This window comes from Lampetra planeri, chromosome 16 (assembly GCF_965212315.1).
Source record: "Lampetra planeri chromosome 16, kcLamPlan1.2.h2, whole genome shotgun sequence".
Classification (NCBI taxonomy): Eukaryota; Metazoa; Chordata; class Hyperoartia; order Petromyzontiformes; family Petromyzontidae; genus Lampetra; species Lampetra planeri.
Window position 1 is genome coordinate 6,138,295 of NC_136122.1, and position 25,014 is coordinate 6,163,308.

Here is a 25,014-nt window from a genome sequence, read left to right on the forward strand (position 1 = left end):
GGTTTTACCTGGTTAATTACATCCTTCCAATGATTTCTCAATTTGTATCCATCTTCTTGGTTGAAGTTATGTCTATGTTTACATATCTGGATGGCTTCATGAACAAACCTTTGATGGTAGCCCGAATGTTTGCAGAGTATCTTGGTCTCGAAAAAACAATATCATGAGAGCCCACAGCATTATAGCAGTGGTCAGCCACGGCGGAGGAGTTCTTCTGTGTTTCAGATCTGCCTTGTGCTCGCGAACACGGTCCGAGATGTTGTTTGATAATTTATATTTTGATGAGGCACATAATATCCTGCGCTCACGATTATACATGCATAGAGGTAGTTGCATAAATATAAACCACTTACAAATGATGGAAATGAAATGCCATTTCTATTTGTGATAGATTGAACGAGAGGCAAACTGGACAAACAAAATAGAGAAAAGGGAATTGATTAATAAATCTAATTTAGATCCCGAATTGTGATGATTGAATCGTGGGCGGGTGAGGAATGGTAATTTGTCTATCCCATCAGTCTCCGTGCGGAGGTCACTTTCATGCAGCAAATGATTTAACATTCTGTTTAAATCCTTAAAATTACAAAATCAGATCTCGGAAGCTGAGCAGAAGAGAACTGAGCTCTGGGCATTGTTAGAATGGGCAGCCACCATACATTACAGGTGTTGGTACAGGCTGCGGTGCAATGCGTGCCTTGCTATGTTTTATTATCCTTCCCTCGCACCTCCGATTCGCACGGTTGGCTACGTACGGCGCAAAAGAAGTTCAACATATGTACACGTGTGTGTGTGTGTGCGTGTTTGGCGGCGCAGGCGTGCTGGGTGCTGCACTCGTTCAGCGACGTGCGCTTCACCAGCGAGCTGAACCTGCGCAATGCCCTGGAGCTCACGCGCAAGTGCCTCATCGAGGACAACGAGCTGCCCGTCAAGGTGGAGGCCGCCATCGCCCTGCAGGTGCTCGTCTGCAGCCAGGACAAAGGTGAGATCTGGTTCCGCCCCCTCTTCCCCTCTCCCCTCTTCCCCCCCTCCCCTCTCCCTTCTGCGCAGCACGCGCCCAGACTCTTGTCGCTGCTTGGCATCATGCCAAACAGATCCCTGTCCCACGAACATTGGGACTTGTGATACGAAAATGGCCAGACCTGCACGTTATTATGTGAACAGATGTATGTGTAATTCTATGCCTGTGTTTGCACATGTGCTTGTGTGTGTCGTGTGTACAGGCACATGCCTGTCTTTATATTTGGGGAGCGGTAGTGTAGTGGTTACCGCACTGCGCTATGAACCCGGTGACCCGAGTTTGATTCACTTTCGTGGCCAACACCGCTGACGATTATTTGAACCAGACCTGGACCTCCCTACGGTCGACTCGGCCTCAAATGGGTACCTGGTGCAATGTGTAAAAACATAAGCACTGGGGAGACAAAGGTGGCCAGGCATGGTATTGGCCACCCACCTCGTGTGCCATGCTGGCCTTCATAAGTATTAACTAACAGCACTTGGCCCAATTGCTGCGAGCATAGGCTACACCAGGGAACCTTGTGGTCTCCTATTGTGTCTGCGTGTGTTCTAACCCTAGTCCCGTGCCCTCGCCTGCACGTGCCTGGCCCGTCGTGTTTGCATCCCCCGTGTAGCCAAGGACTACTTGAAGGCGTTCATCGGGCCGGTGATGCAGGCCCTGCTGTACATCATCCGCGAGACGGAGAACGACGACCTGACCAACGTTGTGCAAAAGATGATCTGCGAGTACAGCGAGGAGGTGACGCCGATCGCCGTGGAGATGACGCAGCACCTGGTGAGAACGCAGCCAGTGAACCGTGGGGCTCGTAGTGCTGACCGTGTGGCTTGCAGCGGTGGGGGGGAAACGTTGACAGGAGGAAAACGTTGGATGTGGGAATGTAATGATTGTTGCACTCGCGGTGAGTCCGTTGAAATATATTTTATTTATATCTGTTTCGATTTAAAGCTTTCGTGACTGCAGGGATTCATATCCTTGGTTGTTTCGGTAAAGTCACGTAGAAGGGAAATAATAAAAGAATACAAATAAAACAATAAAATTCTCACGACGTTTCGATTGCAACACAAGCAATCATCATCAGGTGTGAAAACCACGGCAAGCTTGTGTTGCAATCAAAACTTCGTGAGAATGTAATTGTTTTATTATTATTATTTTATTATTTCCCTTCTACGTGACTTCACCGAAAGAACCAAGAATATATATATATGCTTATTCTAATTTGATGCCATTGCTTTGGTTAATTGTCGGAATGCACGAACAATTGTGAATGACAGATGCAGGAAAATAAGGCGGAACAAACAACAAAGCACAAATGAGATGAAGCAAATGAGAAGATAAACTAAACACAAAGTGCCGACTACGAACGAGATCGATGGTGCATATTGAGAGGGAACAAATGAGGCCATGCATTGAAAACTGACTGCAAACAAGACCACTCGTGAGACCAAAAAATAATTGATTCTTGAATCGAACCTTTTGATTCATCAAAGTAAATTGTCCTCGATTTAAAGCTTTCGTGACTGCAGGGATTCATCTTCTTGGTTCTTTCGGTAAAGTCACGTAGAAGGGAAGTAATAAAATAAAAAAAATACTTCCCTTCTACGTGACTTTACCGAAAGAACCAAGAAGATAAATTGTCCTCATTATTAGCAGTCACTTGTGGTAATGGTGGTGGTGAACTCGATAGTGAGCACCTTGATTATAGAAGTAGTGGACTTTGATACCGGCAATAGTAGATAACCGTGTTAGCGATGCTTTCTGATGGTGATGAAATATGATAGTGGCCCTGCTTCATTGCAGCGAGGCATGGTGATGATGGTGGTGCTCCTGGTGGTGAATCGTGGCGGTAGTGAGACCTGGCGACGTTGCTGATGGTGGTTGACCGTTTTCTCTTCCACTCTGCTCCCCACCAGGCGATGACGTTCACCAAGCTCATCTCGAACAACAACAACGACGACGGCAACGAGGAGAAGGCCATCACGGCCATGGGCATCCTCAACACCATCGACACCATCCTCACCGTGATGGAGGACCACAAGGAGGTACGGGAACGCGCGCACACGCGGTGCCGGCAGCAGCGGACAGTTTAACCGTCCACTGCCCCCGCCGTGCGGTGTGTGTGTCTGCCGAGTGCCGGCGCCAAGCTTGGTTGAGCCCGGTTCACACTTGGATGGGTGATCGTCAATAAAAAAATATTGTCACTGCAAGCAAAGCGACAGTCACAATAATAAGACGAATCTATCAGTCCCTCCAGAAAAACGCGGAGTTTTTTGGTGATTGTTGCGGGCAAAAATCGTTGATTATGCGGCACGTTTTCTTAAAAAATGCGATGGAATATGCGGGATATTTATGCAATTTTATGCGATTAAATTGCGGGAACTTGCAACAATTGCGGGAACTTGCAAAAATTGCGGGAACTTGCAAAAACTGCGGTTTGATGAAAAAGAGAAAAAAAAGTGATTCCCCCAACACCCTATTCACTAGGCTACTACTTTAATGTAAAGAGTCATTTCTTATTACTTCCTATGATAAGCAAGCATACTACATCACAGAAAGTGCTGGGAATATTTAAGTTCTCATCTTGTTTTATTTCAGACCTTAACAAACAGATGGCTCAAACTTACAAAACATTGAGTCGAACAAGTTCTGTAGCTTTACAAAATGAATATGCTACAACTTCTGTAAAAATGAATAAATAAAATATAAAAAAATAAAATGTGTGCTTCCTGTTTTACAGAGTTAGCTATGCAAAATAATTTGCCCCCACTGTCATGTAACACACTGGGGAACTGCTTTGCGCGGTCTTTTGCGCTTATGTTTGTTGGCAAATGAGAAAGATTTGCGGGCTTCATCATGGTTTCATTGGCATCGCGGGGTTTGCAGCTTTTCAATGATGTCGCGTAATGAGTGACGTCACTTCATAACGTTCCCATGGCAACAAGGGAAATGGCTGCGCTTGTGTGAAGTAAACGCAAAATTTTTCAACTTTCTGCTAAGATATATGTGACTTTTTGCAACGAAAATGCGGGGATTATGAAATCATGCAAGCCCGCATATTTTGCGCGCGGAAATCTGCAATTTATGCGGCGAAAGTGCGGCGTATTTGAAAAAACGCGTCCCCCGCATAAATATGCGAACTTTGGCTGATTTTGCGTGAAATCTTGCGATCGCATAATCGCGTTTTTCTGGAGGGACTGATCTATAATTAAGCTGTTAAGGAGACAACATCTCCCTGCTTAACGACAGCTGCTCATCGCTGTTAGTGGTCGTGGTATCGCTGGTGAACATTTTTGTAGTGTGGGGATCAGTGTCTCTGTTGGATAACTTAAATTGCCGTGACTCAAAGTGGAACTATTTTTTGTCATCCCTGGAGGGGATGATGGGCTGAGTCTCCCCCAATCTTGGAGTTGAACTCGCAACGTTTTGATTGCGAGCCGCGCGCTTCGCCACAGAGCTATCTTGCCAGACTGTGGATGCATCCATCGTTAGCATGTTTCACGTTTCACACCGTCAGTCAGTCCCTGATGCTGTTTGTTCGGATACAGTTTGGCTCTACACGCAGGCATGTCGCTGATACATTCATTGCGACTTCCCTGGTCCTTTGTGCACAGATCACGCAGCAGTTGGAGGGAATCTGCCTGCACGTGATTGGATCGGTCATGCAGCAGCATATCAGTGGTAAGGCTGTGCATTCCTAGAGACAGCAGAACCATGCACGAAAGAGCTGCACGTGTACAGCACTTAGCTCTGGATGAGTGCCTTCCCATGCCATGCAGATAGTGGGGGTTATTTGACCATACTTCTCCCTTCTGGATAGTGCAGATTGGTGAAGGTGGGCAGCATAGACTGGGAGCATTTGAGTAGAGTAATGGCCATCTGCTGCTCAAAACTTGGCCAACGGGGCTGACATCCCATCCTAAGGTCATCTCTTGTGCTATTGCCTTTCCACTTGCAATCGGCTCACCAAGCTACCAACCTCTGTTATGCACAGACAGGGACATGAACCCACTTGCTACACTGCCATCTCTTGCTAACCTTATAGCAAAGTGGGTTTGTGACTTCATAAGTCTCCAAGCAATCCACAAACCCTCGCCTCCGAAACTCTGGGCCACAGCTGGGCGCCACCACAGCCATACATCCAACATGGGCAAGTTTGTTCGACCCATGGTCACGTCATATTAGCCACTTAGTGGTGAAGACGAGCACTGGGAAGACAACAAAGGTCTTTGTCACGCCACTCCCTTGTGCGCTGCGCTGGCCTTGATAGCTGAAAGTCTAATGCTTCACGGCCCCTGGGGGTTGGTGTGTGCGGTGTGCCGTCCGCGTCTGGTGCGGTGAGCTCCCGGCGTCCTGCCGGCGCTCGCCGCGTCCACGCCGACCCCCGACGGGGCCCAGAGCAGAGCGGGTGCATAGTACTGGCCGGGGCACCTTGACCCACCCCGGGCAGCCTCCACCTACCCACACACTCAGCTGCAGCAGTAGCAGCCTCCACCTACCCACACACTCAGCTGCAGCAGTAGCAGCCTCCACCTACCCACACACTCAGCTGCTGCAGCAGCAGCCTCCACCTACCCACACACTCAGCTGCAGCAGCAGCAGCCTCCACCTACCCACACACTCAGCTGCAGCAGCAGTAGCAGGCCTTGTGAAACGACTCCGTTAAGTTGGACAGAAAGATGTTGATAGAGAGGTGGATCTGGGAGCTGAGACACTGGGTTTGCATAATGGCAAGCACTTTCGATTAGATGCTTTCTCAAGCGAGGTGGCGGTCTCAACCTGGTTGGCAATGACTGCCCTCTGCTGCCCACCGTAAAACACGCAGAGCTCATCTGCCGATATTCATTCTCCTACATCCCCCGGGCACGCATTGAGACTGATGTTGATGAAGAGGAGCTATGGGTGGGTGAATATACAGCAACTAGCCTTTTGCCTGTCCAAGGGCGGGTGAATATTTCAGTAAATCTGAAATATAAAATATAAAATTGTTCAGCTCATGATTATTAATGAGGGGGGGGGGTTGCCCCATGTTGAGTGACGTCACCCGCTAATGGTTATTGGGGAGGGGTGCTGCATGTGGAGTGCGCGACCTTCTTGTGCGTTAGTGTAAATTTCCACGCGGGCATGAATATTAATGAGGGGTGGGCCTCTTTTGCGGTGACGTCACGCACGGATGTAGCACTGTGCTGCGTAGATTTAGTTTTTACCGTCACTTTCTGTAAAGAAACGTCATATTTGAAGCGACTTTGCGTAATAAATTATTTAATTCAGATCGACCTTCCTCTGCGTTAGTGTAAAAATCCACCCGCTCATGAATATTAATGAAGGGGGGGATGGGCCTCATGTGGAGTGACGTCACACGCGGGACGGACAGACATCTCTGGGTGATTCTAGTAGGTAATGCAGGAAGCCGGTATTGTTGTGAGCAGACCCACACACGTGAACACCATTGTATGTTGGTTAGTGGACGAGGGCACTTTACCTTTTGAATTGTGGACCATTGGGACCCTGACGTGTTGGTTGAAGTGAAGGGGAGCCGTGCCGGTTTGAGCGGCGGTGAACGGCCGGGTGACGCGGTGTTACGCGCGTGATTGCGATGCGCAGAGTTCTACGAGGAGGTGCTGTCGCTGGCGTACAGCCTCACGTGCCAGGTGGTGTCGCCCCAGATGTGGCAGCTGCTGCCCATGCTGTTCGAAGTCTTTCAACAAGACGGGGATGACTGCTTCACAGGTATTGGGTTTCCTCTTCGGAACCTCCCAGCAACGGCCTAAGTGGGGGGGAAGGCTTAACCCAATCCCAGCTGGGTTCTCCTTTATACTTGTGCCACCAATTAGCACGGTTGGCTACGTATGGCGCGATAGAAGTTTAACGTATGTTTACTCACTGAGGCTGTGTCTGACACTTGTGTGAAAATTCGTTTCCAAAGTATCTATTGATGGTTTGTAATAGTTTAAAAGTGATGAAAAATAAGAATAGGGTTTACCACACAAAACATGAAAAACAAACATGCTCTGATAATTTCTGCATTATCTTTGGTCCCATACAAAGGTCCCATAGATTTAATTATTGAAGCTCGCTTTGTATGCGTCAAATACTTGTGTAATAACGTTTTGCAATTCTTATATATATTGTATGTAATACGGTTGTGGGATCTGTTCAACCACTAGAGGCTGCTACATAGATAATGAAAAAAATATAATCTGTACAATCATATTCTTGGGTCTTTCGGTAAAGTCACGTAGATAGGTTCAAAGAAAATAGCAAAAAAATAACAAAAAACGACGACGTTTCGATCGCAACGCAAGCAGTCGTAATCGGTAGAAAAAATAGCGGGAAAGCTGCTGAGGCAGGATGTTTTAAAGGTTGGAAATGGGTGTAGCCCAAGGGTCATAAGCGAAGTGGGCTAGTGATGTTAATGTGAGAAATTTGCATGTCAATGTCAGGTCGTAGAGCTACCGCCACATGGAGGAAAACGAGCAACGGGTGGCTGTGTTAGTGAGACATTTAACCTGTTAATGTAAAGACATTTAACCTGTTAATGTCAAACCAGAGAGTCGAAATAACTAATGATAGTCCCCGAGTTACGATGGTCCGACTTACTATATTTCGATTTTACGATGGCGATACGACAAAATTGTAAAATATTTTAAATTTTGCGCGGCAGGCAAACGCAGCAGCTTACGAGGTACGATATTGTACGTTGGGACGCTGCCGGGATGTACGCATCTCCCGCCTTTCTATTGAATTGCAGTTCATATAGGAAGGCTAAGAATTTACCTTGTTTTTTTACTTTACATTTTACTGTGCAATACAGTATCGTAATTAATAAATACATACAGTATATAGTTTATACAGTACGGTACTGTAAATTGCTCTGTTTTGCTAAATTATTACCATTCTTTAAGACTCCTGGGTAGGCTAGGCCATCTTCGACTTACGATATTTTTGACTTACGATGGGATCGTCGTAACGCATCTCCATCGTAAGTAGAGGACTACCTGTACTAACATCGGAAGGTAGGATGGAAACATCACAGCCAGTTATGACTTAAACCGTCTCGTATTCGCCGGCACCAAACATCGCGGCTGCTTTGTGTTCCAGAGATGATGCCCGTGCTGCACAACTACGTGACGGTGGACACGGACACACTGCTCGCCAACCCCAAGTATTTGGAGGTCATGTACAGCATGTGCAAGAAGGTGCGCAGTGGGGGGGGGGGGGGTTCCAGCATATGGGTTTAATGTTGAGTGCAGCAGATTTAATTTGTGATTGCGTGTGTGTATGATCACGTTGATGGTGAGCGGTGGTGTCGTGGTTTAGTGCACTGCGATACAAACCCGGTGAGCTGAGGTTGAATATTTAAACTGGTCCTGGTCTTCTCCGAGGTCCACTCGGTCTCATATGAGCAGCTGGTGTGGTGTGTAAAACATCGCCACTGGGGAGACAAAGGTGGTCGGGCGTGGTGCTGGTCACCCACCCCCTCATGTTCCTTGTTGGCCTTTGTAGGTGCTCGCGAACAGCACTTACCCCAACAGTGTGAAGTCTACGGGGGGGGATCTTTTTTCTTTGCTTTTCTGTTAAAGGGTGAGCCCCAGCCACGGCTAACATCAGTGTTGAGTGACATCAGAACCAATCAGAATCTGAATCCTTATTCATACTCGAGGAATCCGATAAGCTGTAAAGCTCTTTCACAGATGTCCAGTAGAGGCGGGTCAGAAAGTTACAACGGTGCTTAGCGCCCCCACCCCAGGTCGACTCATCCTAAAACGAGTACTTAACGAGCGCTTACCGCTGTGCTTTAGCGCATGTTGTCGCGCGTGTACCGTGTGACCCCCCCAACCCCACGCGGTTTCTGCGTTGCGCGTTCGCCTTGTGACAGATCCTGACGAGCGACGCCGGGGAGGACGCCGAATGCCACGCCGCGAAGCTCCTGGAGGTCATCCTCCTGCAGTGCCACGGCCGTGGCATCGAGCAGGTCTGGCCTCCCAACACTCGCTCCGTTCTTCACCCACCTATTTAATAACGCACGTTTTTTTTTAACCGGGTAAGGCCCACTGATCCTATACAGGTCTTTTTCAAAAGTTACCTGGTTATCACACATGATAGCTCAACAAAGTGACTTATCGCGTGGAAATTTACCGGGGCCACGTACTACACACGCGCGTTTCTAAATGTGGAGGGAAAAACCAGAGGATCCGGAGAAAAATCCACGCGACCACGGGGAGGGAGACATGCAGACTCCAAATATTACAGGCGTCTGTGTCGGCAATCGAACCCATATCGAGGGAGTTAACATCTCGCCACCGCTACCGCATCGCTGCACTTGCCGTGTCCAGTCTGCGCTCATTCTGCCTGCGCTACTGACGGTCCCTTGCTCGCCATTGTTGTGTTGTTCATACACGCCTCTTCTCGGGCCTGTTGCTTCAGAATCTTTATTTATCCTGGAGAAATCCGATGAGCTATGAAGCTCTATTTGACAGATTCCCAGTAGGGGCACGGGCTCAGAAAGGGACAACAGCAAACAACACAAAAACATTGGGAGTGCGAAGTATAGGAAAGGTAAGAAAATGTAAAGTAAAAAAAATAGATAAGGTTATGTAAGTTCAGATTGCATAGGTACACCACTTCCAAAGCTTGGGCAAGGCAGCATAACAACAGCAAAAACAGTCCCTGACTGTGTACATCGGCATGCATGGCAACTTTGTCAATCCACCGCTGGATGAGGGCTTCACCGCACCATGTAGATCTTGAGGGTTGTTTGACCATACTTCACCCTGCTGGTCATTGCGGTTAGGCGAATGCGGGGAGCATAAATGCGTGGTGATCACCCATCCAGGCACTTTTTGAGCTCGCCCCTTGCTTGCCTTCCGAGAGATAATGAGATTAGGCCCATTCCTGGTGATTTGATCACATTCCATCTGTTGAGCACTGAATCTAATTTCTCTTGTAGATGGCAGAGGTCGCAAACGGGTTTTGATTCCTTACCCGTACCCATTCCCGGCCACACCAGGGTCGCGTACGGGTACCCGTACCCTACCCGATACCCGGCCGGGTACGGGTAGCCGGGTATCGGGTAGGGTACGGGTATCGGGTACCCGATTGCGACCTCTGGTAGATGGGCATGTCTCGTGTGTGTGCGCTCTTAAACGTGTATTGTCGTCTGTTGGTGGGGAGGTATTGATCTTCTGCGTGCGTGCTCGGTGCGCTGGATGTGCGGGTGCAGTGCATGCCGCTGTTTGTGGAGGCGGCACTGGAGAGGCTGACGCGGGAGGTGAAAACGAGCGAGTTGCGCACCATGTGCCTCCAGGTGAGAAGTGCTCCACACTGCAGACTCATTCGCGAGCGCGTTTTACAACACAGTGCTGACTGATGTGTTCTCATTCGGCTATCGCTTGCTTATAAATGAAGTTGATCAAGACGTTAAATTATGGTATAGCCCACGAGTCTGTAAAGAATATTAACAAGGGCCATTTTTTTCAAATTCGGTCAAAACAAACTCAATATTTCAAGAGCCGCAATGCATGTGAATACCAGATGGTCCTGAATGGGTAACGTCATGAAGCAGTCATTAAAGAGTCGCATGCGACCTCCACAACCACAGGTTGACGACCGCCTGATGTAGCCAAACAAAACGAAAGATTTGTTGCTGCATTTCCCTCTGCCACCCGCCACGTAGCCCCTGCAGCCCATAACAACAACCAGCTGCCCAGATCTGACGAGTTCAGATACAACGTCCCGAAATGTACTCTTTGGTTTTTTCGGTAAAGTCACGTAGGTGAAAATAAAATAAAAATAAAACAACTAAATTAAATCACGACGTTTCGGAAGCAACACAAACCTCCGTCATCAGGTGTGACTGCTCCAGCAAAAATTACTGTAGCGTATGAAGAGAGCTTCGTATTTAAATAGCCCTCTTCATCCTTGCAGTCACGAAAGCTTCAAATCTAGAATTAGTCCCGAAATGCGTTCATACGGCTCCAAATTCTCTTGTGTTCATTGACGAGGCTGAACCCGGAGGAGACGCGGGGAGTGTTGCTGACGCCCCCCCCCCCCCGTGGCTTATCTGTGTGTGTGTAGGTGGTGATTGCTGCCCTCTACTGCAGCCCCACGCTGCTGCTCAGCACCCTAGACAACATGCACTTCCCGGCTAGCAGCCTGCCCGTTACGGCGCACTTCCTCAACCAGTGGCTCAACGACACCGACTGCTTCCTGGGGTGAGGCACCGCAGCACCCCCCCCCCCCCCCACGTGTTCCCTCCCAGCGCAGCAAGCGGGAGCCACGCCCGGGTCCGACTCGGAACCCGTGCTGAGACGTTGAGGCTGTGCTGCCTCCTCTAGCTCCCTCTCGACAATACTCGCCTGCGAGACGTGTTCTGATGCATCGCTTCGCGGGTTAAAATCGTGCGTTTTAAAATCGTCCACTCGTATTGCGCGCATCAAATCGACGCCGTACGTAGCCAACCATGCTTATCGGTTACATACGTTGTTTACAATTTATGCAGATTATCTGCAAATGATAAACAATTAGGCTAATGACATGACCAAGACTATAAATAAGACAACACTAGAAACAATACAAATGAGATTGTGAAAATGGAAGGAAAATTTACGTGTTTTTTTTTAATTGCATTGTAACCACAAATGGTGCCATTTAATCAAATTGCGGTAAATCATTATGCGCTGCTCTTCCACTCATCAATTCCTTCTGCCCTCTGGGTTGGATAAAATTGGTCGCGCTTTGTGCCGCTATTGCAATTCAGCGGTGATTCTTCTAAAGAGAGGTTGATGCCCACTGCTCTTTATGGCTCTTTTTCAGAAGCGACCTGGCCGCAAATGATAGCGCAACAAAGTGGCTTATCGCGTGGAAATTTATAGCAGCCAAATATAAAACGCAAGTTTCTAAATGTGAAGCGAATAACCGGATGACCTGGAAAAAAATCCACACGACCACGGGGGAGAACATGTAAATTCCAAAATACGTGTGTCAGGGTTGAGATCAAGCCCACGACCTCCTGTATACCAGCCAAGGTAGTTAACATCTCGCCACCGTGGCATCCCGTGATCTGGTGGGTCCCAGTCGCCGGACTACGAACAGGGGGAGCAAGTGAGGGCTTCGCTATTCTGTCAAATTGCCCGATGATGCTGGATGTAATTACCAGCGAAACGTCGTACTAATTTTTTTAAATGTTGTGGATTCACTCAACACCGGTGGGCTAAAGTAGTGAACTATTTGTCTTTTGTCAACGTGACACTTTTTTACTGATTGGCCGTGTCGGGTGGTGGAGGGCTACGACACACTCATAAATAACGCGATCTAACCCAAAAACGTTTCTTACGAATAATACTGGTCGCCAAAGCCTACGTGTTAAACTGAGGCGGAGGATATTGGACGTTAGGGGTGGGGCCAGGGAGGGGGGGCCCACTTTTGACTCCCTTGCACCACCAGGAAGACGCATGCTGACGGCGCTCCGCCACCGCCCCATGCTCCTTCCCCCAGGCTGCACGACCGCAAGCTGAGCGTGCTGGGCCTGTGCTCGCTGCTGCAGCTGGAGCGGCGGCCAGAGATGGTGATGGCGGCCGCCCCCCGGCTGCTGCCGTCGCTGCTCATGCTCTTCCAGGGCCTGAAGCGCGCATACGCCTCGCGTGCCGAGGACGAGGACAGCGACGACGACGACGACGACGACAACGATGAGGAAGATGACAACGGTGCGCAGAGTTTGCGTGCGTGCGTCTGTTTGCGTGTGGTTATCGCACTGTCGGCATCATTGACAAGTGATAACAGAACCGGTCCTGGGCTCTCCTCCCCTAGCTCCACTCCACCTGGTACAGGTGTGTAAACAACAGTGCTTGGGAGACAAAGGCGGCTTATTCATGGCTAGCCTTCATAGGTACTCACAAACAGCACTTGCCCCAATCACCTATATAGGCTGTACGGTGGATTTTTGCTCTTTTTGTAACACTGGACTACACACATCGGTGTGGTGTAGTGCAGTGTTATTCAACTTCATTTTTCTTGAAGTCATAACGTCTGTACATGTGACCACTATTGTGTTCCTCCCGTCTCCAGCTCTTGTCATCTCTCTCTTGTTTATCTCACTTTCATCTCGCTAATCTTGATCTCTGCTCCATAGCTCTCTCATCTCTACCTCTTATTTCTTTCATCTCCCCGAACCTGCTGTATCTCTTTACGTCTCTGCGAGCCAAGACGGCCTTAATTCCTGGCCAGGCGCTTCATTAGCAAGAGATGTCACTGGTTTTCAGTGTCACTTCAGACAGGCTCCCAACCATGATTGTGGACGCGTGATTACATCGTAGGGAGTGGCGGAGGTGTACTGTGCTGTGAACTCGGTAACGTGAAGTGGATTCCCGACTAATATCAGTGGCGAGTGATGTCCGAACTGGTCCTGGTGCCTACCGTAGTGTGGCGTTTACATCAACATTGAAGAGACAAAAGGTAGCTGAGCACGGTGCTGGCCTTTATTTTGCCGTACTGACGGCAGGAATGTATTTCAGGGGTTGGGGGGGGCGATCTTTCGTTGTTGCGTGCCGGCCCCTGGGGGTTGGTGTGTGCGGTGTGCCGTCCGTGTCTGGTGCGGTGAGCTCCCGGCGTCCTGCCGGCGCTCGCCGCGTCCACGCCGACCCCCGACGGGGCCCAGAGCAGAGCGGGTGCATAGTACTGGCCGGGGCACCTTGACCCACCCCGGGCAGCCTCCACCTACCCACACACTCAGCTGCAGTAGCAGCAGTAGCAGCCTCCACCTACCCACACACTCAGCTGCAGCAGTAGCAGCCTCCACCTACCCACACACTCAGCTGCTGCAGCAGCAGCAGCAGCAGCCTCCACCTACCCACACACTCAGCTGCAGCAGCAGCAGCAGCCTCCACCTACCCACACACTCAGCTGCAGCAGTAGCAGCCTCCACCTACCCACACACTCAGCTGCAGCAGTAGCAGCAGCAGCAGCCTCCACCTACCCACACACTCAGCTGCAGCAGCAGCAGCCTCTGCCTACCCCACACACTCAGCTGCAGCAGCAGCAGTAGCAGCCTCTGCCTACCCCACACACTCAGCTGCAGCAGCAGCAGTAGCAGCCTCCACCTACCCACACACTCAGCTGCAGCAGCAGCAACCTGTCATAGACTCCACACGGGACAGCAGTGATATCTCAACGGGTCCTGGGGTTTTCCCCTAGGTTGCCTCTGCCTTAGATGAGTACTTTGTGCGGAAGTGTAGCAGTTAGCATGCTGCCCTACGAACCCAGCGACCCGAGGTCGATTCCGTTTATGGGAAACACCATCGACTATTATCTGAACTGATCCTGGGCCTCCCCTAGGTCGACTCGGCCTTAAAAGAGTACCTTGGTGCGGTGTGTAAAAACATCGGCACTTGGGGAAACAAAGGCGGCGAGGCATGGTGTTTCTGGCCACTCGACCCCTTTGCGTGCCATGCCAGACTTCGTAGGCGCTCCACATAAGGCGCTTGCCCCAAACGGTCTGCTAAAGGCTCCCCGGCGGTGGGTGTGGGCGGGTCTTTGTCTTTGTGCAGTGGAGCTGGGCAGCGACGAGGATGACGTGGACGAGTCGGGCCAGCGCTTCCTGGACACGCTGAACAAGAAGGCGAGCGGGGACGACGTGGCCTGCGAGGACGACGACGATGACGACGAATGGGACGACGACGGCACGGAGGAGACGGCGCTCGAGGGCTTCTCGACGCCGCTGGACGAGGAGACCTGCGAGGTGGACGAGTATCAGGTGTTCAAGGTCACCCTGCAGAGTAAGCGTCCACCTTCTCCAGCCGTTCCCACGCGTCGGTGGCTCCCGCGGAATTAATCGACTTTGATCGCGATAGCATCGCGCGCTGTACGTAGACTGACATCATAACGTCAGTGGTGATGCACCTTCGGGGGGCGTTTAAAAACGTCAGCACTCGGGAGAAGAAGGCGGCCGGGCGTGGTGTTGCTGGCCAAGCCGACCCTTCATGTGCGGTGTCGGCCTTCATAGGTGCTCCTCCAACGGCACTTGCTCCAAAATTATTTTCAAGGGAATCCGTGAAAGTGTTTTCAAGGCTTCGGGTATGGTGCTGGTCAGATCACCCTTTCCTTTGCTGTCCTGGTCCCCAGTCGGCAAGTGCCATCTTTAGTCGTTGCGTGCCGGCCCCTGGGGGTTGGTGTGTGCGGTGTGCCGTCCGCGTCTGGTGCGGTGAGCTCCCGGCGTCCTGCCGGCGCTCGCTGCGTCCACGCCGACCCCCGACGGGGCCCAGAGCAGAGCGGGTGCATAGTACTGGCCGGGGCACCTTGACCCACCCCGGGCAGCCTCCACCTACCCACACACTCAGCTGCAGCAGCAGTAGCAGCCTCCACCTACCCACACACTCAGCTGCAGCAGCAGCAGCCTCCACCTACCCACACACTCAGCTGCAGCAGTAGCAGCCTCCACCTACCCACACACTCAGCTGCAGCAGTAGCAGCCTCCACCTACCCACACACTCAGCTGCAGCAGTAGCAGCCTCCACCTACCCACACACTCAGCTGCAGCAGTAGCAGCAGCAGCAGCCTCCACCTACCCACACACTCAGCTGCAGCAGTAGCAGCCTCCACCTACCCACACACTCAGCTGCAGCAGCAGCAGTAGCAGCCTCCACCTGCCCACACACTCAGCTGCAGCAGTAGCAGCCTCCACCTGCCCACACACTCAGCAGCAGCAGCAACCACCTTTCATAGACTCCATAGGGGACAGCAGTGATATCTCAACCGTTCCTTGGGTTTTCCTCTAGGTTGCCTCAGCCTTAAACAAGTATTTGGTGTAAAAACCACAAGTAGTGGAGAAGCAAGGGTACCTTGCCCCCCCCCCCCCTCCCTAATACCACCTTGTACATCATGTTGACCTAAATGTTTTCGTTAACAGCACTTGCCTTACCAGTCTCTGCGGGCTACACGGGGTAAATCTTTGTTTTGTGATTGCATATATTTCTTTGTTTTGCTGTTGTAACTTGCTGACCCGCCCATACTGGACACGTGTGAAAGAGGGCTTCCATAGCTCATAGGGCTCCTGCAGTCTAAATAAAGATTGTGATTATGATTGTTTGGTGGAATAGTGGCCGCTGTTTGGAGCTCTGCGGTCTGAAGCCGGCGGTCTGATTTCAATTCCCGCCTGTGGCTAACGTTGGTGGCCTTTCCCACCCTTTCGCCAACCCGCACTGGCCAGCGTGGTGAAGTATGGTCAAACAACCCCCAATGATTGACCAAGGTCTGGGAAGGCCTTCATCCCGAAGTGGGTTGACAAAGGGCTGTACATACCTACATACGCTTGATAGAGTGGGTTTTTTATGTTCTTTTGAAATTGTATTCCGCATCCTCTACGTGTGTCACGTCAAAGTGAAGTATTTAGCTTGGTGCCTAAATTATGAGGTTTTGTGCTGTGGTGCTCATGTTTGAGCCAAGCCAGAGGAAAGAGGCTCTTGCCATGGGAATGTGGTGTTTTAACCTTTTGCTTAGGGCTACCGACAGAGGTCAGTGCTGCCCCCAGTGTCCAATTGAGCAAAGTGATGCTTTGGCTTGACTTTTTCTGCATTGTTGGCTTAATGACGAGATAAAGGAATGTGTTTGGAGAGCTCACAATGATTCAGAGTGACATTATGTGGTGTCAGGAAAATGACACAACTGCGAGGTTACTTCAATGGGTCCGTTGTTCAACATGCCGTGGTGTGAATTTGTGCCCTTTGTAGAGGATCACACTTGGGGTGTTTGGCCAAAACTCGAGAAAATCAAGAAAAAATGTCCAGGCCGGGTGACTCCGGAGGCTAATCCTGCGTTGGAGCACCAAGCAGTCGCCACTGACATGTCATGAGAGTTTGAACCTGGGATTCAGTCATCCGTGATTAAAACCATGCTCTCAAGCGTAGCGAGCTGTTGTTCTCAGTCTGGTTGTGAATGGTTTCGAGCAAAAAAGCAGTCGGATAATTTCGGTGCATTTCCAGATGTATTGCCACGTGCCAAACTCCTCTATATTCGGACCAATGAGAAGTTGCTCCACTCGTTGTGGATGAAAATCGGTGATGCAACCTCATGAGTTCTGTTACTTCACTTTTCCGTTCCTAACCGTGCACCATGCGCCGCTTTACCCTCCTCCCGCAGGCATCGAGAGCCAAGACCCGGCCTGGTACCAGGCCCTGACCACCGGGCTCACGGACGAGCAGCGAAAAGCCATCCTGGACGTGCTGACGACAGCCAACCAGCGTCAGGCTGCTGCAGGTATCCCCACTGGTCCCTTCCCCCACCATTTAGATCACCATTTCCTCCTCTCCCGCTCCCATTACTCCACTAACTCTCCTCTCTCACTCATTACCCTACCAAGTGGAAGCAGTTGGTTCATCCCTGCACTTTATAGCAGGAGTAATATATCACTTTTACCAAGATTTTACAAAAACTTTTAGAACAATGTTTGTTATTTTTTTTTAAATACAATATTATTTTGAAGATCTGATCAAGCTCGACAAATATGGAAAACAATGACGTTTGGGAGAGTTGTGCTAAGCATGGACATAAATACTTTATCAGATGGAAGGTGGGATAGCAGAACATTTTGCAACATATTCAGACGGTTTACACGCCGAGTGCTGCAGCTCGGAAAGAGAGCAGGGCGAGTAGCTGGATATGTCAAAAAGCGAGTTAAAGAACCAAAGAAGAAAAGTTTAGGACAATAGCTGCCTCCTCACCGAGGTCCTGGCAGGGTTCATTCAGGAAGGCCCAGGGAGTGCAGCTAAGGAAGGGCCATCGAGCATAGATGAGTGTTCTTCACTGCAAGGCCCGCGGGCCACTGGCGGGCCTCTGGTGGCCTTCAGTGCGGCCCCTGACGTGCGGCCCCCGACAGTACAAAAATGTGACAAGAAACCCCCCCCCCCCACCCCACCGTCGTGCTGAACAAACCCCAATGGTTTTAAATGTGTAGTGGCTCTCCGTCTGAAAATTAGTGAACAACACTGGCATAGGCGATAAAGGAAGCGGCTTTACTATCCTTGTTTGCACGTTGCTTGTAATCCATCGGTGTGGAGGCAACGGTTGGTGGCGCACACAAATGTTGCGAAACTCCCTTCTGGTGGTCATTGAGGTTTCCAGGAGAAGTACAGCAAAACATAGGGGCTCCAACCAATGCATGTTTTATCAAAGCACGTTGGCATATTTTGCCACAAGGTATATGTGGTTAATGCAGATTTGATGCCTTGCAATAGGGGTATATATTTGGTGTTCTTAACACCTGTTCTTTTGCCAGAAAGGGTAAAAGCCTATTCATATTTTTCATCACTTATTAATGGATTGATAACACCGTAATATATAAAGAGGATTACAGAGCTTGGACAGTTGTTGCTGCCGGCTCACCACGTGGCTGCCTTCCTGCTTTGCGATTCCGTGCGCGTCGGAGTCGTTGTCTCTCTTCGAGAACGAGTGAAGACAGTGCGGCAGAGGTCTCAATCGGGTACCCGATACCCGTACCCTACCCGATACCCGTACCCTACCCGATACCCGGCTACCCGTACCCGACTGGGTACGGGTAAGGAATCAAAACCCGTTTGCAACCTCTGCAGTGCGGCGCGTTGTAAGTTGAATCTACTATTTAGGCTTTCTCCGCTCCGGTTTCGTCCCTCTTGTGACGTATCGGCAATGTGTGCTGGCTCCTCTCGCCCCTTCGTTTGTGTGAACGCAGAGTCGAAGAAGATCGAAAAGGCTGGTGGGTACAAGTTTGATAATCTGAACGTGCCTACTACCTTTAACTTTGGGGGGCCCGGCGCTGCTCCCAACTGAATTTGTTTGGATTCGTAACTTTAAATAACTCAAACAAACCACCCTCCCCAACCCCCAACAAACTGACAATTTCGAACGTGGAAGCTGAAAAGAAGCCTCAACACTCGCCCTCTGGTCCACTCGCAACAACCGGATTTTCGACACTCACATTGCATACCCGCATCAAGGAAGAATTTAAAGGACAATAGTTGTGGCAGAAAAAAAAGGTAAATTCATATTTCACTCTTCAATTGACATTCATTCATTCAGCTGTGAGTGCTTAGAGGAAGCCAGGACATGTGAAAAGGGATTTCTTGAAATAAGACTGATTGTTCATGTTGCCAAGGACTTGTTGATTGTGTAAAGTTGTCACGAACCCATCCCTGCTCCGGAGATAGGGCTTGTACCAGAGCTGGATATCGATATTTACGGTATGGTTGTTTAGTTTACACGGACGTCGGAGGCACGCACGTTGCAAATGGGGGATATAGTGTGCTTTTGTTGCTTGTTATGGGAAAACAGTTGCATTAAAATAGAAAATGTTCAAAATGAAATTCACGTAATTTCACCTAAATCTCTCCATTTTTTGTTTGCTCCATTTGTAACAAAAGGCCCAAGTTACAATGACTGTTACATCTGAAAGTGTTGATTGTCCGCTGTGGCAAACTGTTAGAATAATGCAGAGAAATGTTCTATACGGAGTTCCCGATTTACATGCTGCTTGGTTTTCACTCCCGAGAATTCGCAAATTTTCAGGGCAGGGCCTGGTGCAGCGGTCCTCTGTGCTCGTACACAATTTGTCGAGCCCATTCCACAAAACGCCCGCTCGGATGGGGGAAGTGCATCCGACGAGAGTCGTGCGATTGCCCCTCGTTGCAGAGGTTTGCGATTCGGGCTCCGTGCCCCACCCTGCTTAATCCTGCGGGTGTACCAACCGTAAATATACACGGCCCGCCTTCACTGTGGATGTTTAACCCTTTCCCATTGCGATGACATAAGTGTAGGCCATAAATCTTTATTTCCATTCTGGTCCGGAATCGGAAGTAAAAGGCCATGCTGGGGGGAAGGGCCTGTGGCACAGTTTGGCGCCAACTGTCAGAGTGCGGTTGTGTCGCTACAGTTTTCTTCGGTGAGTACAAAGTCTTTAATAACAATGGCGCTACGCCTTTCTAAATAAAATTATCGCCGAATCGCTTGCGCGTCCCGAGATTCAGCGGTGAACGCGACCCACCCTGCAACTCGCAGACATCTAGGATCGGGAAAGGGTGAAGATCTCCGTGACATTTGAAACTGAGCAGCCCATGTGCACCAAGGTCATGGTACAACTCAAGTCATGGTACAAATTCAAAACAATTACTGTTGACTGCTCTGTCGTCGTTGCCGACGAATTCCCCGGGATAAATTCCAGCAGGGCTTTGGAATGATCAGAGATGAGATGATCGTGTAAGGTGCTTTTTGAGTTGTCGGTGTTCAATCAGGCGCCCTATAAAAGCAAAGGCCTTATCATTAACCTCGCGCTGTTCCTCAACCCACAGTAGGGAAAATACATCTGGCAATGTCGTGTCGTGCTACCGGAGGGAGACACTGGGCCCCGCTGCATTATGGGACGGGCGTGTTGCGTACGGAGACGAGGGGTGGCCTTCAGTGAAGGTTGAAGGGAGCATTCGGTGCAATTGCCCGCACCAGTGGCAGGCACGTCGTGATGGCGGAGTTGTGAATTGAGCTCCCGTTCTTCAATGACCCTTAAAACGTTTGCTTCTAGGTCTGTAAAAAATATGCATAACTATTCCCGGACTGTTTCCTTTGTACTAACAGTGCTTTGTACTATTTTTATTTGTACTGACAGCTGGGTCGACAATGAACTGTTTTTTTTTTAACCTCAATTTCTGGAAAACTTGCTAGGTTTGCAAAAATGAATCTTGGTGAATGTTTTTTTCCCCCCTCCTATTTGCCGATTGTGGCGAGTTGAGGATTTTTCCTTTTCATAAATTTTGTTGAGTTCAGATGCCGCAGTTATTTAAAAAGACGAAAATAATTCCTTCAGAAATTGCAATATTTTATTGTTTTGTAAATTGTAAGTAAACAGAATGTGACTGGGGTGTTGTACACACACACACATGCGTATTTAAAACGATATATATTTCAGAGAAAATTTACCAGCACTTAAAATGTTAACTTTTAAATCCCGTAGGAGACGGAACATTTTTCAACGTCACCTTGGCTGGCTGGATTTGGCAGTAGGAATGTGAATGCTACGGAGTAACATGCTATGCAGTTCAGTCAATTGGTCATCGGTGCGTTTTGCCTCCCGGTATATATTTTTGCTCAACGGTTTAAGTGCTGGTGCAACAGTAAACATTGTAGCAGAGGTTTTTTTTGTTCGGAATGTATTGATCACAAAGTTATATTAGAAATATAATTTTAAAAGCTAAAGAAGTGTAAACAGAAAAAGAACATGAATTAAATACTGTACACTTACCATCAAGGTTTATATTGGATTGTTTTGGCTGGGGAAAAATGTCATGCCACACAGAAGGTGTTCAACATGTTATGGAAGCGAGGTTGTCTTCAACATTTCTTACTCTTTAAATGACTCAATTGCAAACACCGTTACGGAATTTTTCATGTCCCGTCGGCTGCAGTCCGTTTGAACATGCAATGCAAATCACCTCCACAAATCGTTTGCAAAGTGAATAAAAGTACATGCAGTGCAAATGCAGTTTGTGGGCATTTTAATTTGTAATGTAAGGAAATGAGCGCGAGCGAGAGATCTGGTGTAGCGGACGACACTCCTCAAACACTTGTTTCCATTCCAGTTCGTCGTGATTCACCCACTTATAAAAGCAGTTGGCCTGTAGTGATTGTGATCTGTGGTTCACGTGGTCGTGGAGGGATGCACTTTTATCGGAGTGTTGGTTTGGCCATCGGGAATGATTTCTGCCTCGGAAATACCGCAGTGTATCGCCATGATCCCCTCGCTGCCCTCCGATTCCTCGTACCCCCGATGAGCACGGTTGGTTACGTACGGTGCAAATTGAGTTCATACATCGCTGCATGACACTCGGTCCTCTCTATCGAGGCATTTTAGGTCGCACTCGTACACAAAGTGCCTGCCACAATCTTCTTGGTTCTTTCGGTAAAGTCACGTAGAAGGGAAATAATAAAATAATAAAAATAAAACAATAATTCTCACGACGTTTCGGCCACAACGTAAGCAGCCGTCCTCAGGTGAAGACCAGGTCTGTCGGGGAGGCAGCGTCTGAATGCAAAAAAAAATGTATTTCCCTTCTACGTGACTTTACCGAAAGAACCAAGAAGATGAATCCCTGCAGTCACGAAATGCCTGCCACAAGTGAACCACAATACTTTGCCGATCTCTTCAAGGAGCATAAACCATCGCACATTCAGGTCATCCACGCAGCGGCTTTTTGGCGAGCCATCGAATGTAGACGGTCACACCATTGTGCGCTTTCGGGTGCGCTCCTGTGGCCGTCTGGAACGCTCTTCTGATATTAGGAAGCCACTGGAGCTATGCACTTTTAAATCTAGATTTAAAATTGATTTCTTTAGAACTGCTTTTTGTGTTTAGTTGCCCTTCCCCCGCACCTCCGATGAGCATGCTTTTCTAGGGACGGTGCGAAAGAAGTTCAACAAATTGGCAGCATACCGATATCTGCCTCCTGATGACTCAAATGCAAGGTGGACAGAGCATGTCGCTGAGCTCCTTGGTGCGGCAGGATTAGCAGGCATGTCCAAAAATAAACTACCACAAGGGCCTATAGTGGATGCTTTAGATGCTCCCCCCGGCAATGGAGTAAGTCGTGAAAGCGGTGGATGCAATGAAACGTGGAAATAGTCCAGGAACAGATGTATCCCGGCAGAGCCGTCTGCTCAGGGTGGCTCTGGTATCATCTCCCGTCACAGGGTGTTCTTTAAGGTGTGGGCGACAAGGTTTTCTTGATGTAAACCTTTGACATGAAAAATATCACCCTGTTCAAGAAGGGCAGCGGCAATGATTGTAAAGGTACCATCACGAATGTCGTTATATTAGATATGTACATCTTTATTTCTTGGTAGCAGCAGCAGCTGTACGGCAATGACATGGGGTCGTAACTGCACGGTGTCCCACACGCCCAACACATTGCACCATACAAGTAACATTCAGCGTTCGAGGTATATACCCACGGGGATTGGAATACTGTCGGGCAATGTAACTCATGCGTTCGCATGCATTGCTGTTGTGGCGTCAAGGGGTTGTTTGACCGCTCTGAATAGCCGTGGGGTTTCGAGTTCTCGTTTCATTGCTTGTTGAGAACGGTGGCTTGGATGAGGAGTCACAGACAAGTCACGATCACGATAACCCTACGAGCCATGCTCCGACACCTGGTCCCGCTTCTTTGATGATGTCTGCAGTTATTCTGTCTGGTTCAGGCGATTTCCCTCGCATCATATGACGAAGGGTAAGGTTGATGTCTTTTAAGTGTGATCTGGAATTTCCTCTTCACCTGAAAAATATGATTTTATACCTAGGATATCGAGATCTTCATAAAATCCCTCCTGATTTTCACATTTCACAGTTATAATTAAATTTCCCAAAAGCCTCCATTTATCGATTACAATCAACCTTTTCCCCGCTCTCTCGACTCCCATTTTCTTACCACGACGTCTTCGAGCATTTTTGGAAGCGGAAACGCGTCTCACTCTCATTCTCACATGCCCTACATGCTAATCTCTCACAATCTCTGCAGTCTGTTTCTTTCACCTGAAGGCGATCGCATGTTGTTGCGATCGAAACGTCGTGATCTATTATTTTTATTTTATAATTTTTAAATTTCTATCTACGTGACTTTACCGAAATAACGAACGAGTAACGAACGCAGCTCGTGGATGACGACGATAGCTGCCAAGACGAGAACGTGGGCTTGGAAACGCGACGCACTGCCGAGGGAGACACGAGGGTGGATGATCGACGCTCGCCATGGAGCCTCAGCCGAAGGAAGTGAACACGCGCGAGAAGATTTCCCACTGTGGAGATGGGAGGAATAATATCCGCATCGCCGGCGGTGATATCGGCTCCTGTGCAGGAGCGAAATTTAATTATTTCATTAAGAGACGCCGAGGGAATGGTTATGACTCGGGGAAGGCCTTCACCAAGCGGTAGATGGATCACGGCTGGCGATGGGGACGATTAGCCTCGTGTATGTGGCATGTTTGAGCCTGAAGGACTCTTCACTCTGCTGCCCGGATCAAAACCATCGTGATCAAGAGCCCTGGGGTCCATGAGTCAAGAAATGGGTTTCCTCTGCCATTGTGATCACACCATCAAACTGTGTCACTTTTAAATTAGCTCTCTGCTATCACCCTGTCCTGCCGTTCGGTGGTTCGACATTTGGACTGCGTTGAGCGGTGGCTCCCAACCTCTGATCTGCGCGCCGTGGGAAGTGATCCGTGGAATTGCTACAGACGCGACTACGATTTAAGAGTCGTGTTAATTTTTTAATATTTTTTTTATTGGCGCATGGAGGTCTGTGAAAAAAATGCCGAAGGTGTGACAGTGGTCCCGCAGGACCAAGAAGGTTGGCAAGGCAAAGCACTGGTGTAGTGGAAAAACCCACGGGTGACCTGGGGCATTCGTCTGCCAGTAGGGGGCGATGCTTGCTATGCATCGACGCACTTGAGTCATTTAGCGGTCCAACTTTCTAATTTGACATATTTGGACCCTGACGCCAGCACACAATGGTCCGTTCTTGTGATAGACATTGGGGCATCTTTAACGTCCACTTTGAAGCAGACTGCGGGGATCTTTACATACAGCATGGACACTTCGTACCCCATAACGTTACACGGGGTGGGAATGGAGCCAAGTAAATTCTTGACCGACCAGTTAAACGGAACCTGTGTGAACAGTCCTCGTCGGTGAAAACGTGGTGGACGTTGTTGACCTGGATATATTGGCACTGTTGTGTACAGGATATCCACATACAAACTCTTCCGAATTTGAATGTGTTTAGTTTAAAATGTACCCAAACATATCCACTGTATTTCTTATGACAGCTACAGCTGCCTACTTTACTTTGCCATTTCTACCAAATTGACTGGTAGGCTGTCGCTTTTTTTAAATCCTTTTATCATGCAGAGTTTTGTTGTTGTTCAAATTGAATCATATCGCTTTGTAAAATTCTTGATTTTTTTTTTTGACGCAATGTTTACCTGCAGTCAAAGGT

The 25,014-nt window shown here is 49.0% G+C and overlaps 1 protein-coding gene across 1 annotated transcript in view; it reads left to right on the top strand.

The window, feature by feature from the left end:
- LOC144722962 (importin-7-like) overlaps window positions 1-21,505 on the top strand; it is a 44,102-nt gene extending 22,597 nt beyond the window's left edge. The window contains exons 14-26 of the mRNA XM_078601423.1: window positions 817-982; window positions 1,635-1,795; window positions 2,932-3,060; window positions 4,630-4,696; window positions 6,620-6,745; window positions 8,117-8,214; window positions 8,895-8,990; window positions 10,239-10,322; window positions 11,093-11,229; window positions 12,512-12,720; window positions 14,560-14,787; window positions 17,147-17,263; window positions 18,714-21,505. Of these exons, the coding sequence (XP_078457549.1) occupies window positions 817-982; window positions 1,635-1,795; window positions 2,932-3,060; window positions 4,630-4,696; window positions 6,620-6,745; window positions 8,117-8,214; window positions 8,895-8,990; window positions 10,239-10,322; window positions 11,093-11,229; window positions 12,512-12,720; window positions 14,560-14,787; window positions 17,147-17,263; window positions 18,714-18,811 (1,716 nt within the window). The 3' untranslated portion in view covers window positions 18,812-21,505. The remainder of the gene's footprint in view (window positions 1-816; window positions 983-1,634; window positions 1,796-2,931; window positions 3,061-4,629; window positions 4,697-6,619; window positions 6,746-8,116; window positions 8,215-8,894; window positions 8,991-10,238; window positions 10,323-11,092; window positions 11,230-12,511; window positions 12,721-14,559; window positions 14,788-17,146; window positions 17,264-18,713) is intronic.
- The last annotated feature ends 3,509 nt before the right edge of the window (window positions 21,506-25,014 follow it).